At 45.8% G+C, this 19,469-nt stretch overlaps 1 protein-coding gene across 1 annotated transcript in view; it reads left to right on the top strand.

Moving 5' to 3' along the window:
* The window catches only part of AFF3 (ALF transcription elongation factor 3), a 2,498,221-nt gene that overhangs the window by 1,905,288 nt on the left and 573,464 nt on the right, over nt 1-19,469 (top strand). The window contains exon 9 of the mRNA XM_069636694.1: nt 14,377-14,423. Within this exon, the coding sequence (XP_069492795.1) occupies nt 14,377-14,423 (47 nt within the window). The remainder of the gene's footprint in view (nt 1-14,376; nt 14,424-19,469) is intronic.

Below are 19,469 nucleotides of genomic sequence, written 5' to 3'. Positions count from 1 at the left end.
TCCTTAATTACAGAGACAGAGACTTAATCCTGTGCCTGGCTAGAGAGGCTGGAACGTTACAACACGATGGAAACCGGATACACATATACCCGGACTTCTCTGCCGGTGTCCAAGCAAACAGAAGATCCTATGAACCAGTCAAAAGACTCCTTAGAGAACGACAAATACCACACGCTCTAATGTTCCCCGCCAAGATGAGGATTCAGCACGCGGGCAGCATTTCTTCGAAACCCCAGCTGAGGCCACGCAGTACATTGAGGCCTCTATACCCCTCCCACCCAGGGGAGACAGACCGGCTCCAAATAATAGACCCAGACCAGGAGATTAAGGTACTTTTCTTGTTTAGTCAGTCGCTGTCTGCTCTGCTACACCAGTAGGGCCACGGCCCTGGCGGTGCCTCGATTATGGTGGTTCCACTCCATTTGATTTACGGAGATGTGGACACGACTGGGCAGCCACGTGATGCAACATGGCTACCCCCGAAAAGATCCAAGAGTTATTTTGGGTACATCGTCGAGTTGGGGTTGGTGATGTGGGTGGGGATGCATGGAGAGGAGGTGGGAGTTGCTTGATCTTTGGTGGGAGAAAGTCCACTGAAGGCAGAAGTTTTGTTCACCAGGAGAGGAGTGACCCTGGTTACAGTTTGTTTACGGTTAGGAGTTTGCTCTATGTTAAAAAAGTGGCTGCTTTGGGAACGGCGCCAGTCGTTTGGTACATACAGCGCAACTCTTATGGTCAAAGATTCGGAAAGGTCTATTATTGCTCGATTCCGGTGACAAGATGGAAATACTTGGAATGTAAGGGGTCTAAACAACTAGGTGAAGGCCAAGAAAATTGCTAATTATGTTACTAGACACGGCCCTCTGATACTAATGCTGCAAGAGACACACACAATGGGGAACAACAACTTACTTATATTGCCCAAATGGGGAACGCAGCTTTTCTATACTGACTACTCTACTCAGGCCAGAGGGGTAATTACTCTTATTCATCCAAAATTGGGGTTCAGACTGGAGGGGCATAAGGTGGATCAACATGACAGATATGTGGTTGTGTGGGGCAGGCTCGCTGGGCGGCAAATGCTGCTAGTTAACACATATGGCCCTAATATAGACGACCCTTCGTTTTATATGAATATATACCAACTGATCAAAGCCTATGGTTTGTCAAATGTGATATGGGGCGGGGACTTCAATGTGGCTCTTGACCCTGTGTTGGACAGGTCCTCCAGGGTTCCTAGAGCCCCTAGCAAAACAGCCTCCACCGTTAGTAGCATTCTCTCACAGCTGTCAATGATAAATGCCTGGCGTCTAATACACCCTGGAGACAGGAGATATACTTATTACTCCTCAGTCCATGACTCTGAGTCCAGGATTGACTACTGGTTTGTTACATCTAGTTTGTCCCCTGCACTGCAGAGTTGTGCAATTATGCCCCGTACGCTCTCTGACCACTCCCCAGTGATGATAGAACTCGAGATTCAGGACACCCCTTGTCCCGCTAGGAGATGGAGGATGCCGAGCGGAATGCTGGGTGACCCCGGAGTGGTGGAAACACTACATGTTGAGATAGCAGAATACCTCATTAACAATGTGGGCTCGTTAAGGAGATATTCCACTGTGTGGGAATCATTTAAAGTTTGGATCAGGGGGATCTTGCTATCCAAATCGGTTGGCATGCTGAAGAGCGTGCGGGCTGAACTGGTGGAAATTGAAGGTAAACTGGAGATATTGGAGGGAGGGTATACCCAAACGCAGAACAGGGATCTACTAGCGGATATACATGCACACTTACAGGAATTTGATAAACTGGCCGCGAGGGAAGTGCAGTATATGGCTGCCCCATACGTGCACGCAGGGACGGAGAAGGCAACAAGGCCGGCAGGACACTCTCTAATCTTCTCAAACATGATAAGCAACCACACCAAATAGCGAGTATACAGATGCCACAAGAGGTAGTACTCACTAGAGAAGAGGAGATAAACCAAGAATTTGTAAAATTTTATACCAAATTATACTCGAATCAAGATAAAAAATTGTCCTCAGACATTGAAAATTATCTGGCTACCCTCAACCTTCCCCAACTCGCAGAGGCAGAGTGTTTAGCGCTAGATCAGCCGATATCGGCGGAAGAGGTTACAGAAGCTATCAAAACATTAACATCGGGTAAGGCACCAGGGTCTGACGGGATAGGGGCAGAATTTTATAAAGAATTTCATGCTGAACTTGTCCCGATACTCCTCCAAGTGTGGGAAGAATTCCTTGAATACAATATACTGCCCCCAACTATGAGGGAGGCAGTGATTACAGTGCTCCCCAAGCCGAGGCAACCACCACAAGATGTGTCTTCCTACAGGCCTCTATCACTTATAAATACTGATGCTAAAATATTCGCAAAAGTAATGGCCAATAGACTCTTACCAGCGGTCACCTTCCTGGTCCACCCTGATCAAAATGGGTTTATTCCCACCAGATCCACCTCCCTGAATCTCCGCAGACTCTTTGGGCTAATGGCACAGATAGACCCTGAGAGGAACGCTGCTGCAATATCCCTAGATGCTGAGAAAGCTTTTGATTCGGTTTCCTGGGTCTACCTTCTAAAAGTGTTAGAGGCATTTGGGATGGGACCGAACTTCATTAGATATGTTAAGTTACTATACACTGAGCCAGGTGCTCGAGTCCTGACAAATAGGTCCATCTCCGAACTCTTCTTGCTGGGCAGAGGCACCAGGCAGGGCTGCCCATTCTCGCCCCTGTTGTTTGCGTTAACCATAGAGCCTATGGCAGCTGCGGTGAGGCTGAAACACTCTGAAAAAGGCATAAATATAAAGGGATCCGTCCAACGGATCTCATTATACACTGATGACACCTTATTGTATATTCGTGAGCCTAACGCAAATATAGCGCCCATAATGGCGGAAATACAAAATTTTGCCGACTACTCGGGATACACGGTTAACAGAGCCAAGTCTGAAATATTCCCACTCACGCCCTCCACTGAGTGCCCTGAGGAGCTGCACGGGCTTCGGTGGTCGGACCTGCAGATCAGATACCTGGGGATCCTGGTGTCTAGGGATAGGAACACACTGTACCTGAACAATCATGAGGCCACTCTGCAATCCATCACCACAAAGCTTCAGATATGGGGGCGCTTGCCGATATCTTTACATGGCAGAGTAGCAGTTCTTAATATGATAATCCTGCCCAAGCTGCTCTATCTGTTTGTTAATATTTCCATATGGCCGGGTAGAACCTTCTTCGCCAAGCTCTGTTCCACAGAAGTGACATTCCTCTGGAATGGGAAAACTGCCAGGATAAACTGGGAAAAGATGACTGAGCCATACTCTACGGGAGGTATAGCGGCCCCGGACTTTGAACTCTACTACTATGTGGCCCAAGCACAGTTTGCAAAACATTGGTATGATGCCGCGCAGGGGACGCCCCATGCACTAATCGAAGAATTTACCAAACACACCACGAATATTCAATCAGTCATATTTGGTACACAATACAAGGATATGTGTGAATATAACCCAGTTAGCTGTATGGTTAAAGCATGGGAAGCCATATATAAAAGATTGCAAATAGAAATGCCATATAATCCTGAGATACCTCTTTGGAACTACCCAGGTATACCCCCACGCATGACAGCACTATACAAGAGTCTTGGGACCGTAATAGGGAAATGAAAATAGGTGATATGTTCATAAATGGCAAATTTGCGACCCTGGGGGAAATAACAAGAGCGTTCGGAGGTGGGCCACTCACAACACTTCAGTATTACACTTGCCGTAATGCTTGCGGATAACACACAGCTCCCACCAGATCTGAAACCCCAAAAATATTTATTTGGTGATATAGGTAAGTGTTCCGAGAAAATTAGAAGATTGTTTAATGTTGCATGTGCAATTGCAAAAAAGTGTATCCTGCTGAGGTGGAAGAGTGCGAGTCCACCCAATATGAACCAATTTCTTCGTGAACTGACCTATATAAATGAATCAGAAGAACAGTATGTAATGCCACGACCCACAGCTTGCAGGCCTAAAGACATATGGGGCCCTTTCAGAACTTACTTATGTACCCTGGCCTCCGATGATGCCGAATCTGTATAATTTTGTGTAAATACTGTGACCATGAAACTTATACTTGCTTTGAAAATGTGTGCTGTTGACGATAAGGTGCTTTTGCCACTAATAAAAAGAGTTAAAAAAAAATGTTGAGCATCTCAACTATACCACACAAAAAAACACATAAATATTATTAACAAAGGTGCTTTTGCTCTGTTTGACATTACATATCTTGCTATGTAGTTTCATCTCAGCCTGTCTCTGTGGTGCAAGCAGTTACTGCATAAGGCTTGTACCTGGTACGTTGGGAGGTTCACACCCATCTTAAGAGGACAGCATTCTTATCAGCTAATACTGTTTATATAGTTGATAATTGTTTGAGATTTGAAGACTGTCACTCTGTCCTTGCCCAAAACCGGGACGTCTGGTCACCTTAATCAAGGCCTTAGTCTGCTGGAAGAAAGAAATGAAGCAAGGGGAAGATAAGTAAATGGGAATGCGGGAAGTAGATGGTTCCACACAGGTAGGGGGGCTGCACAGGTGGAGGAATGTTTTGTGATAGAATAGGTGTGTGTCAGTCCTGTTAGGTGGACCATGTTATGTACCAACATTTTATAAAGTGCAACAAGGGCATCTTGGAGCTAAGGAGGCAGGACAAGAGAAGAAGACCCAGGGGAAAGAACAGATGAGAGCCAACCAAAACAAAATAGTTTTTACTGACTTTACGAAAAAGCAGATGGTTCTCAGTGACTCTTAGAGAACGCGGAATAGAATTACAACGTTTAGTAGCGGCAATGGAGAAAGCTTGTGCTCCTACCCGGGATAGGTTATACCTCGGGACCTGGATAAGGCCAGCATTTTGGAGTGTAAAGAACGCACAGGGGCATAGGGGCGACATTTGTGTTGTAAGTATTCTGCACCCATGCCACAAAACGTTCGGTGTACGATGCAAAGGGATTTAAAATGAATTTGCTTGTGACTGGGAGCCAATGCAAAGATCAATGGATAGGCGAAGTATGGGCTCTAAAAGAAGCACCTGTCACAACTCGAGCAGCTGAGTTTTGTAAAACTTGAAGGCAATCAAAAAGCCTGGCTGAGCGAAGTACAATGAATTGCAGTAATCAATGATACTAAGTACCACCGGGGCACGCAGATGCAGTGGAAGAAAGCAGATCACTTTCCGAACAGTCTTCAGCTGGAAGTGACCGGACGGACAAACTGGCCTAACGTGGAATGCAGAGGATAATGATCAGATAACTTCACACCCAAGTCCTTGTCTACACATACAGGGATGGGCAAAGGGCCAATAGAAGGCCAGAAGTCCGAAGACCACAAGGGTGACATATACAAGGGGCCGACCACGATCACATCCGTTTTGTCGCGGTTTAGCTTAAGCCAGTTGTCACACATCCAACAACCCACCGCTTCCAGGCAATCCCTCAGCTGAGACGCAGTATCATTGTTCAAATGATTTAAGACTGTGGGACTGCAAAAGGGAGGTGGGTGTATCCTAAAGTCTTGTGGTGATTGTGTTGTGTTTCCAAAGCAGATTTGGAGCATTATAAGTTAGTGCGCAAAGTAATGTTAACAGAGATTGGGATCATTGGCCCAGCAACAGCAGGATCCACTTGTGTCTGAAGAAAAAAGAGATGACTTTTAATGGCTGGAAAATCAAAAACACAACTTAAATTCTAGATAGTTAGCTATCAACGACGGGATATTTTCCACTGATTGCTTCCCAGGGACATTATAGAGAACTCAAGCTACGATGCCATTGTATATGATGTTAACATAACCCCTCAGTCTATTTTACCCACCCACAATTCTATAGTTAGTCAATAGGCACTTCATTCTAAATTGTGTGTCCCTCTTAAAGAATGCCTTAGCTCATCAGCAGAATTAGTGATAATAATGAGATGATAGGTTATATATGACACACTTAATACCCAGTGGTTTCTGAGCACCGACACAAGGATCGAACCTTCCAAGGCAAGCACATTGCCCCTGAGCTATCCGCCCGAGACAAACGGTGTTGAATCATGGCATGACACGTTAGACCGTGTTACGGGAATGTGGAGGAGTTTTGTGGTGGCAGTATCGTTCTGAAGGAGGCCCCTTTCACCCATAACAATAGGTGAGCCGCAACCCTACATCACAACAGTATTTAGTGTCCAGTCATGTTTTTCCAAGCAACATCTACTGTGGCACAAAACAATGGCATGGGATTGTAGACAGGACACAGATATGAGGAGCAACACACCGCCTTCAGCTGCTGTTTCCTTATAATAAATAGAGCATCCGTGCTGGAATTGAAACCTTCCCACTCTAATCCAATGAGTGTTTCTCTATTGTGAAGCATTGAACACAAAAAACTCTTTGTTTGGTCCTGATCAATATTTATGATACTTAGCCTAACATGAGGTGCATTTGCTGTATCTACACGTACACACACACACATGCACACATTGCCACAAGGGCTGCACTGCACACACACAAACATACGCAGACTTCCCCAGCACTGCACACACCAATACTACACCCACACACAACGTCGTACAGCACTGCAGACACATACTGCCTTTGTTACTATAATGGTCACACAAAGCACCCCACCACTGAGTCAACACAGGCACAAACACACAAACAGACCCCAGCACCACACTGTACATGCGCTCCACCACAGAAATGTGGGCACACACACTGATATATACATACTGCAATAGGCTCAGCTTTGCACACAAAAACACACACTCAGCATTACACACATGCACACGTACAGGCGCACACAATCTGCCACCAGCACCCTATATAAGCACACACAATGCACCTCCCTCAGCATTGCACATGCACACATGCAAGCCCACTGCCCACAACAGTGCACACACACTGTGCCGAGCATTACACATATGATACCCCAGCACCACACAGACACATGCAGTTTCAACGGACTCTCGCCTTGAAGTGATAACTGGGCACACTGGATTCCGAGATTACTTTGCTTTCTGGACATAATGATTACTGCCTTTATCGGGATGACTATGCACATTGGAGTGTGGTATTGTGGTGCTAATTGGACATAATGCAACCTGCCCCTGGTGTTGTAACGGAGCATAATATGCTCTGGCCTGGCTGAGCCAAGTGAGCAAAATCACATTTCATCATGACATTGATGTCCTAATTGGGTATAAAGCAATCTGGCGGTGCTATGGCAACGGGCATAGCTGATCCCGGCTGTTCTTGGCTACCTGCACATACAATAATATGACAATGCTTGGCTAACTGGGCGTAGTGAAACCTGGCACTGTCCTGCAAACCACACATATCTTTGACAAGGATTTCAGTACCTAGGAATTGGATGGCAATGATGAAAATACTTGGGGTTTTATGGCAATAGTTGGAAATGGTGTGAGGCCTTGAGATGTTCACACCAAAACCTCGCCTTTGATGGCATAACTTAATACCTGGCTTATAAGAACCAGAACATATCATGGCCCTAACTGAGAAATAGTGGTATTTCCTCGGCATGTGATGGCAATAGTTGGCAAATGGTATGAGTACCTGGAGACATGATACCAAAGCCTATTTATCATGTTTAACTATTGCCTTTGTCAGTGCTTGTTTTGTTTGCTTTCCGATCGTTGCAATTTCTCTTTCCACATTATACATTCCAGACTACATATGTGTTGCAGCTGAAATCCCTCTGGCCTAGGTAATCGGATGTGCACGGCAGCACCTGAAGTGTTGGAAAAGCGTATTCCAACTCCATACAGGAAATTTAAATATAATAAATCAGCAGATATGTTTTTTGAAAGTCAGTAGCGATAAGGAATAAGTGAATAGCAATCAAGAGTGAGTATCTGCGATGTAAATCCACATATCAGAGATGTGTAATCATATTTGGCATTGCCCCGTTCCGTATCCCTGATCGCTTCACTATCTTGACATGCTTGAATTTCGTGTGTGGAGCTGTGGTGTGCTCCTGAAGCCCCGCAGTTGCATGTTGGCACTGCACGTGTGATTGCCCAAAGCTTTAAGATAATGGAGCTTCTTAAGGCCCAATCAGCAAGCAAAGGCAGCAGGGCTGAGATGCGGCTGTGATTAATATCCCGTTTAATAGTACATAGCAAGAGTTGTCATCTGGATCTAAAAAAGAAAGTGGCATCCACCTATGGCGACAACGACCATTCTTTGGACCTGCGAGTGTTGCCATTGGAATCAAGCAAAGAGATGCTTGAATGTGTGGCCTGCATACATGTTTCAGGCAGGTCATTGAATTGCTGGCATTCAATTATTCTTGTTTTAATAAAGATACGATCTGGAAGAGAGACGCCACTGATATCAGTGCAGAGTTGCTCTACTAAGGGTGGCTAGAAAACGCAGATGGGTGCATAGTAAATGAAACTACATTAAGTGTTTCTTTTATGTCTGAATCTAGTCTTTCTTCGTTCTTGTATTCGTATTGTTTATTTTCAAATGAGAATGTATTTATATGAACTGTGCATCGTTCGGAAACGGATTTTCCCTTAAAGCACCGCTATTTGTGAAACAGATGTTCCTGCCCAGTTGTCAGTGGTCCGTGTTCCTTCCCCCTCTGCCCCTCAGCGGGCGGTGGTATACTCCTTAATCGTGCTCACATTTCTTTCAGCATTCTTGCATATTGTAAAAGAAAAAACCTCTTTAACGTATGTTTGTCATCAATTTTTTGATTGCTTATACAAATCATCGGTTGCTTAGCAACTATTGTAATCAACCTGCTAAGAGATAATGCGGCATGTGTGCATGATGAGTTGGCCTATGTGTGCTTTCTCTTTTAAGTTTGATGTTGGTTTGCAATGCCCTCTATGCCGACCATACGTGTTCAACTGCAGCAGCTTCTCCAGGGTGCCAGGATAGCCACTTACACTGAATACATCCAATCTGGAGTCACTGTATTCAAATGTGTTGTGCATGCATGTGCTGAAAACATGGAGTGGATCTGTCGCTTGTGGCTCAGATTTGAAGACACCTGGTCTACACCACTGAAACCTAGGTCATGAAGGTCATGCGCATCCTCTACTTCTTTTTAGTTTTAGCTGTGCCACCTACGAAGACAAAACTATTGGCATTGGACTACAGCTATGAAGGCGAAAGATGGGTTGTAAGTAGGGACCCTGCATCTGGGTGACACCCATTGACTGCCCATACCCATGCTAATCCCTGTGCCATTCCCACACACTGCCTACCCCTCCTCGTTTAAAATACACTCTTCTGGGATCCCTTTGAACTAGCTCTGACATGCAGTAATATCAAACGATGGGCTTTTATTGGTCTGTCATTGTTATTTCTAAACAGTCTTCTGGAAAACAAATGGCTTAACTGCAGTTGTAAATCAGCTGCGAGTATCATAAACATGTCTTAACCAAGTGTGCCTTCAGCCACTTTCATTTTAAGCAGTATGTGTGCCTTTGCATCTTTTTCTTTCATTGAATTCCTGTACAACACAAGAATTGGCAAAACCCAACAGTTGTGGCTCTTTTACATAGGCATTTGCCAGGTGCTGCCATCATAAGTCAGGAACTTAGACCATTTTCAAGTAGTACCATTATAGCAATGCCTGGCAAATGTCTGATGCATAATATGCCTGCACAAAAGCCAAAACTGTTGGCTTTGCCAATGCTTGTTGTTTTTCTTTTACCAGAGCTTTCCATTTTGCCTAACAAAGCAGCAGACTGGTGATTGGTAAAAGTAAAGGTTATAATTTATGACATGGTAAAGCCAATAAACGGGAAATGAAAAGATCCCTCACAAACTTTGCAGAGGTAATGACGCTCTGACGCAAGGACATCCATCTTTGTTTCGGTTTGCCCAGTGGTTCTTGGTCAGTAACAGCGATACATGCAGACATGAGTCCTCAGCTCATCTCAGTCCGGGGTCTCACACTGTGTTAAGATGGATTTCTGAACTCTGTCCTGGGCGGGCAGAGGTTCAGAAGGCCAGCCAAGTTTCTTGGAACAGGGTAACCTCTGGACAAGCCAAACCAATCAGGGTAGCAATGGCGGCGGTCAAGACTAGGTCTCAAGAGGGGTGAGGGTGACAGAAAGCCCACAATGAACACACAAAGCAAGGACACTTACAAATTACTCCAAGCAGGTGTTATATTAAAAATATAGACACATTTATTTCAAGGCCTCTGTAACATTGACCATAGTAAAGAATCACGGTAAAACTCAAGTAAACCAACACATCACAATCAAATACAATATATGTACAATTACCGAAGGGTCTAAAGAGTTAGAAGCACAAAATATGCAGACCACCTAGATGGGGAGGAAAACAGGCAGTGCAAGTAATCGTTAGACCCAGTTCGCCTTCAGAGGCCACCTAACTAGAAGGAAGTCCGAGCCCTACGAAGATGGAGCCTTGCGCTCAAAAGTACCTGCACACGCTGGTGCCAAAGGGGCAAAGGGGAGTCTCTTAAAGGAAATCAGGCAGTTCAGAGCGGTGAACAAAGGAGGGCGAACAGATCTGCGCTACTCTAGCGCGGCCTCCACTTGCGGGCAGAAGCAGAGCGCGAGTGCGAAAAAGGCGTGCTGTTTAACACAGCGAGGAAAAGCTACGGGCTACTGCAGGAGGGCGACCGGTTCCTAGCGTTGCTACTCACCGGTCCCCAATGCAGGCAGACACAGGCTTCTCCGTGTCAGTTTCAGTGCTGGCAGGTTCAGATACCAGCAGGGGACGTCTCGGCGTCGTGTAGATTCCACGGCAGCAGAAGTTAGAGTTGAGGATGTCCCAAACACAGTGAACCCGCACAGATTGTTACCACAGCAGGGCAACGCAGCGGCCGTGTGTATTTCAGCCCAATGCACACTTCTCACTTCAGACCTGGGAATGCCAAGTGTACGAATCGTGTGAGAGTGCCAAGGACTCGGAATACAGCAGCAACCTGACGGCGGTGACAGAGCAAGGCTCCTGGGTAGGCTGGCCAGTCCACTGGATGGCCCAGGGACGCTTCCGAAGGCTTACGTGCAGGAGATGATGAAGATGCCGAGAATAGTTGTTCCCACTATTCCAAAGGGTCGAAGTACTAGTACAGGCCTTCTCATTCGATCAGAGGCAGAATGGTCTCACAGGGCGACAGCAGTGCAGAGGAGCAGTTCTTCAGCGGGTCACCAGCGATTCCTCGGTTCAGCCTCTTAGTTGCAGGATACTTGGCTCCTGTATCCGTCGTTCGTCAGAACTCAGGAGATCGACATGGTATTGGTGTTTCCAGCCTCCTCTTACCCAGAGTTCCCTTTGCGCCAAAATGGAGAGGACCCAATGGGAGATCTGCTCACAAAACACTCACACCATACGTGGACCTATCACGGACCACAGTGGTCCCAGGCATTCAAGACACACTAGACTCTCTGGCACCCAGGATGTGTATTGGGACCAGACATCCCAGCCCACATCCTGGAGGCTCACACCAGGCCTGTAGAAGCCCACGAAAGTATCTGTGTTTCGCGGGAAAGTACATGCCCAAATAAGGAAGGCCCCGGGTCGGCTCGACCTGGGGAAGGTGAAGGGGGCAAGACGGTCAGCGGGCAGGACAAAGAACCTCGTGGTCTGGCCATTTTGGGAGCCAAGCCACCATTTTGGGCTAAGCGCGAGAAACGCGCTTAAACAGCCAAAAGGAGTTCAAAACACAAAGAAACGATCGCTGCCACCAGTCCCGTCCGTGATTCACTTGCACCGTTCGTTAACAATCCAAAGAGAGTGTCTAGGGTCTGTAGAGTGACTAGAGACCCAAGAGAGCAGTAACTTAGCTTACAGTGCCCTCTTGTGCCATGTTGCGCGAAAGCGGCAACATGAGAAAAGAACTACGGAAAACAACGTTTCCCCGTACTGACTGTCTTAAGGGCATGTCAGTTTCCCCGTAAGAATGGAGCGAAAGCCCAGAGGAGTGCGGCGGAAGGCTGCGCTTCTCTGGCAAAGTCTAGATCAGGGTGTAAAACAACAGCAAAAAGTTTAGGGGTTGCCACATGCAAGGAAAATTACCTATAATTAAGAAATCTTTCCTAAGACGCTGCACCCCACTGGCGTATCGTGGTAATAATATCCCTGGGGTTGTGCTCTTTCCCATGCAGAGGGGATGTAGCCCAATGAAAACTGACATCCTCATGTCTGGTCCCTTACTGTCATGGGAAATGTTAACTAAAAAACAACCCAGTGGCATGCTACCCAGAAGAATTGTCAGAGCTTGGGTGAATTTGCTCAAATATTTCCATCTATCACTTTATCACTTTCTGATCTTTTTATAATTGGTTCACTATGTTACCACACTTTGCATGTTATGCGCTTTTTGACACGGGCAAGTGTTGTGGTGTGTGACAGTTTATAGGAAGGGAGATGTTGTAATCTGAGTCAGTCTTGTTATGTATCACTGGCCAGGAGTGCATGCTGATGGAATGTTGGTGTATGCATGATAGACAGCTCAGAAGAATGTTGAGTGAGTATTTCTATTTGTATTTTATTAGGTTTTATATAGCGCTTTACACCAAAGCGCTTTACATAAGGACAATAAGAATACATAACAAGCATTAACAACATGTGAGTCAAGTATCAGAAAACAGTATATAGAACAATTTACATGAACAATATGGCATTACATGAGTGGTATTGGACCGGGAGGGAGAGGTAGTAAAGATATAGGATGTGATGTAGGACTCTCGTGAAGAGACAGCACAGGCGTTAGGATGGTAACTGGAGGAGGTAAGATTTGAGAGAAGTGCGGAAGGAGGAATAGGAGGAGATGGAACAGATAGGGAGAGGGAAACGGTTCCGGTGGTAAGGGGCCAGGAGTTGAAAAGATCGGGGGGGATGAGCTGGGAGTGAGAGGAGGGCGCGTGGGTCTGTTCCCTTGATGTCTACTTGTGTCTACCTGATCCTGTGATGTACATACCTACACTTAACTGGAGTTTGTACCGATGTACTTATGTGTAATAAAGCATCCTGGTCTAACCGACGTGGCTCCCCAGCTGGACTGTGTACTTGGTCAGAGCCCTACCTCACATCTTAACAGCAAGGTGCCCTGATTTCATTTATATCGCATGCCAGTATGCGCTTTCTCGGGTACCGTGGCCCGTTGTGCAGCATCCTTTTAAATGGAGGGTCTGTGCCACTTTGTATGAGTCCTAAACACGGTCGGACTGGGGTGTAACATTGGGCCTCATTACACGGATGGCGGTGGACCAAGGTGCTATTAGCACCTTGGTGCATGCCGGTAAAATACCGGCACCGCCTAGGTGGAAAGGGAAATTACCGCCCTATTCCAAGGGTGGTGGGGCGGTAATTCCCCCTTCCCCCATTGCCCTTCCCCATTCCCATTTTTGCCCCATAGGGCATAATGGGAATGGGGAAGGTGCTAATTACGGCACCGCAAATTGCGGTACCGTAATTAGCTCCCTGGTCCCTTTGCGGGTTGGTTTTTAACGCCTGCAAAAAGCAGGCGTTAAATTCTCCAACCCGCAAAGGGACCTCGTAGTAAGGCGGTAAGGTTTTACCGGTACCGGTAAAATACCGGCACCGCCTAGGTGGAAAGGGGAATTACCGCCCTATTCCAAGGGTGGTGGGGCGGTAATTCCCCCTTCCCCCATTGCCCTTCCCCATTCCCATTTTTGCCCCATAGGGCATAATGGGAATGGGGAAGGTGCTAATTACGGCACCGCAAATTGCGGTACCGTAATTAGCTCCCTGGTCCCTTTGCGGGTTGGTTTTTAACGCCTGCAAAAAGCAGGCGTTAAATTCTCCAACCCGCAAAGGGACCTCGTAATAAGGCGGTAAGGTTTTACCGGTACCGGTAAAATACCGGTACCGGTAAACCCTTACCGCCGTCCGTGTAATGAGGCCCATTGTCTCGGGCAACAATGAAAAAGTGGCCAACAGATACACTTGGCAGTTCATTCCTTTTGTGACAGAGTAGTACCGAAGGGGGAGGCTTTTGATATAATGTGATGCAAATTGTGCATTTGAAAGAATATTCATCCAGTAACACGGGTCACAACTACTAGCCGCATGGAGAAGCAACTTATCAAACTGGCCCAAAGGATCCAAAAAAGTGGCCCGCTTTGACCAAAAAAACGGGCTCACACTGGTTGGTTCGGGCATTGACCTATTGCCCTACAGGCCAGTCCGAGCCTGGTCCTAAAAATCCCATTCTGAACAAGTGCACGTCTTGTGTGTGGGGGGAGAGTGTGTTTGTGGCAAATTATTTTTCTGGAAATGTGTTGCTTGATCTCGTAAGTTTAAAGACGGATCGTAAAATAAGCATCTCTCCCCTCTCTTCTTTGCAGCGGGCCGCAGCAGCGCAGAGACCTGCTCTCGGAGTCCTGCCTGACAGGTACATTTTGTCATTTTTATGAGCTATAAATTGCTTTATGAAACGCTGAGCTCTATTTATGGAGGCAAATAACTCATCATGGCTTTTTTGTCCCCCAGTGTCAGCGCCCTGGAACGTTAAACATGTTCATACTTGGCTCTGCCTCGTCCACCCGGGCCAGTTTTTTATTTTTTTATTTTTTATTTTTTTAAATGTCCTAGTTGTTTTTGTCTTGTGAAAACTTTGCAAAATCCTCGGCTGTGCAAACAAAGAAAAGATATGAACTAACAATGGACAATCGCGTTGTGAATTTTAAGTTTTAAAGTGTTTAAGAGGAGGTTTGGAAACAGCAATGCTGTTGTCATAGAGAAAGAAAGGATACACCTGTTTACTTGTGTGTAGAGTACTGCAGAATACAGCTGTGCTGTCATTTCACTAGAAATACCTGTTTATTCTATCAGCTCATTCCATGAATGGCTTTTACGCCTTCCATTAACTTCATGCCCTATTTACCTTCATTTGTATGGTGGAGAGGAGGCGCGCAACCCAATTTGCAATACGCCACCTCCCTTGCTCTCCGACATACAAATGCCCCAGCGTGTGCGCCGGCATGCTTTTTCCTGCTCGTGCAAATGCTGGCCATCCCTATGGAGCCTGCCTGCTTTACGCGCAAGCATTAAGCAGGCAGCTCGTTAAGGATCCACTGTAAACCCTGCCTGTGCACAGCAGGCAGCGTTCACGCATTCCGCTATGCAAATTGCCAAAATTTGGCAACGTGAAGACGTTTACATTACAGTGTTAACTTAACGGCTCCCAGGGGTGTTGCTAGGTCTGGAAAAGATCTGGGGCTACGCTAATGTCGGAACTGTCGGGACTCAGGGCTAGGTAGCCTTTTGGTTGTAGCCCCTGAGATTCTATCCGGGGCTACAACCAAAAGACCCAGGGCTATAGCCCCCTAAACCCCACCTAGCAACACCTGTGACAGCTCCCTTCCATCAAATTACAGCCAGGAGCAAAATGAGCGCCAAAGAGACTTTGGTTGAGCCCAGCCATCACCAGCGGGTTCTCCATGATATCAGTAGGTCTGTCTTCAGGGCAATAAAGGATCGAATGCCCTGAATTACCATGTGTTAGGTGGCTCCAGGGACCTGCAAGGGGTGCCCGCTGACACATTTGATGCTCCCATCGACTTTGGAACCCATAGTTTGTAAAATCATTTCGGGATCACTGGCTGGAAGGCTGCATGTTAACCCTTAAATGCTAACAGCATCTTGATCTGCACCAGGAGGTCATCTGGGTGATAGAGCTGGTTGCGGATAGGGAATGCTGTTGGGGTACCAAATCAACCAAGGTATTTTCTGTACCCCCTAATGGTTATAGTACAGTTGGACTGCAGGCACTGTATCACAGAGTGACCGAGGGGCCCTTACATCAGCTAACCCTTCACCTATGATTTTTACAAAGTTTACACAAACAATGTTATAGCAACGGAAGTCACATTAGTACAATCTAGTTGGGTTCTGAGCCAAATTGTCACTCCCTATAATGGGGAAGGCAGCAGTTCCCAAATGTTATGTTATGACGTCTTGTAAAGTGCACGGTCGCACGAAGGCATCATGCTTGTAGAGAGAGAGGTACATCCCAGCAGACATCCACCAGCCATCGACCAACCTTTTTTACAGAAAAGAAAAGGTTTTGAGGCCTTCCTAAAGACCAGATGGTTATGGATCTTTTTAATTTCAGCAGGAAGCTTGTTCCATAGCTGTGCTGTGCTGCTGCCACAGTAAAAGTATGTCCACCCAATCGGGAATGGCAAAAGGATGGTACACAGAGCAGGCCCGCTGACTCAGATCTCAAGGAGCGTCGAGGGAAATAGCAAGAATATTTGACACACAGATATTCAGCTCCTAGACCATGAAGCGCCTGATGCACAATACAAAGTGCCTTAAATTCCCAAATGCGAAGAAGTTTGCATGCCTTTGAGTTCCAGCCCATCCCAATTCCAACCCAATACGCATTACTCCAAACATTGAATGGGTGCCTTCAGTAAACAGTAAACAGATCTATAACTGGATGGCCCACAGAGTGTTTCTCACTAAAGAGAAACGGTTTTGATTAAAGAGGTGTGAAAACTCCTAATATTATCACGCTTCCTGGCTATACAATAGGAGCAGTGGTTTAGTCTTGCCAAGCAGGGTGGTTTAAAATCTGATTTAATAGAACAAATTGGTCAAAAAGTTCTTGATGAATCCTTACAAGTTAATTTGGGCACAAGCAGTTGGCAATTTGTACTGCATGCCTTAATTAGAGCTGTGTACCTGCAGATGTGGTCTAATTTTTCTGGGGAACCACAAGAAGATCTGTGGGTGAGATCAATTATTTTGATTGCCAGGGGAACGGCACAAGATCAGGGTTATGTGTTTGTCTTGTGCTCCTGATCCGATGTTTGTGAACAAGGGATTTTGGGAGCATAATTAGAGAATATTGATGGCAGCAGACTCTGACTTCACCTTAAAGAGACATCCACCAATGGCTGCTGCAAAGTAATATATTTTAGCGTTAGTGCCCCAGGATGTGAGTAACGCCGGCTCTCATCCCCGATAACCAGTGACATGCACAGCATTTCACTACACGGTGGGCTTTCATCAAATGCATGTAGGCCTAGGCAGGAAGGGCCCAAAAACTCTGGGAGATACATCTATTTAAATGGATTTTTTACTTTTGCATGATCCTTCTACCAGGCCAAGTTTGTGCTTTTGTTTTATAGGATGATTTATTCGGGTGACAACTAGTTCAGGGGAATTTTCCACTCAACCCAAATAAGGCACAGGCAATTTTCATTTACTTAATAAAGTTCTTTTTATGAACCAGGGACACCCAGTTTAACAGTATTGATTCCCTACAGTCTCCCTCCACTTTCAGGACAAGAAAAACACAGAGTTGCAAAGAAGGTCTATTTATTGATAAATAGAAATAATTGAATAAGAAAGATCAATACACTGGTCATATCACTTTCCATTGTTACATTTAACTCAGTTATAGGCTTTCGTAGAAACACACAAATCACCATATTTACCCAGACTGCACATGCACCATGGATTAAAAATGCATGAGGGTCCAGGATAAAGCTTTCATTTGTTAAAAACCAAATTCAATCAGAACTTCCTTGCCTATATAAGTCTCTCTACTTCCCCTTTATTGAAAATAGATACCCCCCCATTACTCAGTGGACATGTCAGAATTCCAAACAGTGTTCTAGAAATCGAAACAAGCCAGTTAATATTCCCACATATGAATCACTTACAAAATGAAAGTGTATGTTTGCTAAATTTGCTTCAGTGGTGTTTCTATTGCATTAATTCGTAAAAGTGTAAATTTTTCATTTTCAATGGGCAACCTAAAGGCGGGAAAGCGGGCAGCAGTTAGTAGCCCTTTCCCTTTTATCTTGAGTGTTTCAACACTTATAAGAGGATTCTGCTTGGTGATGTAACCAGGAAATTACTTTGATTACCTTATTTTTCTAAGTATGCACAAAGTGAGATATCCTTTTGACTCCCAGAATTCTTCTTCAGTGTGTCACAGAACACTGTATCAGGCGCTTTTGTAATACCCATTTGGCACGCCATGCTGTATTCAGAAGGCATCTGTAATGGTCTAGATGTTGCTTAGAACAGATGTCACGTTACATCGTTGCCATCGCCTCATCTGAAGCCTATGCCACCAAACTCATCAATGCCAGCAAACCGTTCCTCTCCATTGACAATCGCCTCACTGTCACTCGCACCATCATTGGCTCAAAACTCAACTATTGCAACACACTCATATGAGGCACCACCGAAAGGAACCTCAACAAACTACAAATCATCCAGAACAATGCACTCCGTGCTGTCCTCGGCCTCAGTAAGCATAACCGTGTCTCAAACACAAGAAGAAAAGTCCACTGGCTCACCATAAGGGATAAGATCAAATTTAAAATCCTCAAAATCACCCACCGCTGTTTCGCGAATGCAGAGACAAAGACTCACAGAGTCTCACAGAGACTCACAAAACCATTTACCACCAGACCATTGCTCTCCATCTACAGCAACCGCCTCACCATTCCTAGGTTCAAGCATAACAGAGCCGGAGGCTCTATCTTCCCAGTCACTGCCGCCATGCTCTGGAACTCGTTACCACTCTCCCTGCCTGCAGAAACCTCCTACAGTGTCTTCAGGAAACATCTAATATCATGGCTTTTTAACTAACTGCCTCTCTCTCACTTATTATCATTGACTTTGTCCACCTATTATGCTCACCTGTAACTAACGCCTAGATACCCCTGGGTTAAGTGCGCTTCTATAAATGCAAAAATAAATACATACAAATACATAAATAAATCGTGACGTTTTGGATGGAGCCGACTCAAATTCTTCATTGACTCTGAAATCTCTGTGTCGCAACTTGCTCGTTAGGTTGCTATGGCGCTCATAAGCACTTGCTTCTCCAGTCTTCCCTGTTCCGTTCTGTGGCCTTGTTCCACTCCTTGACATCTCATGATCCCAGCTGCACTCCTACTCCCCTTGCACTCCTTTCTATTCTTCCTCATTCAGTCTGGCCCTTGGATTCCTTGCATACTTTGTTTGTTCAGAAGATGCCCAACTTCTCAACTGGCCTGCCTAACTTCTCAACCGGCCTGCCTGCCTGCTCTACTGGCGTGCCTGCCTGCCTGCTTGACTGCCTGCCTTAAAACCACAAGATTCCTGGTAGGAGTTTTTATTCCCTGGAGGGTTTGAACCTGTCTCGGTCGGTGTTTGGTAAGCCCCTTTCGTCTACCCTGTTCACAGAGGGTGGCAGACTGGCCTCATCTAGAAATCGGCCTTATCTTTTCCAACCATGACGAAAACCCAAGACAGTGGTAAGTTCATCTGCCTCTCATAAGACTGACAGTTTGTGATGCTACACTGACCAGCCCGAGATGGACCAAGTACAGGGTCTGATGGACGCGGGTCAAGCCTTGACTGCGGAAGTGCAAACTTTATCAACTTTGGGGATATAAACCTGCGACCATGATACTTTGAATATCAAGTA

Source organism: Ambystoma mexicanum, chromosome 7p, assembly GCF_040938575.1.
Source record: "Ambystoma mexicanum isolate Mex_15411 chromosome 7p, UKY_AmexF1_1, whole genome shotgun sequence".
Classification (NCBI taxonomy): Eukaryota; Metazoa; Chordata; class Amphibia; order Caudata; family Ambystomatidae; genus Ambystoma; species Ambystoma mexicanum.
Note: the sequence above shows the minus strand (reverse complement) of the source record. Positions and strands in the feature narration are given on the sequence as shown.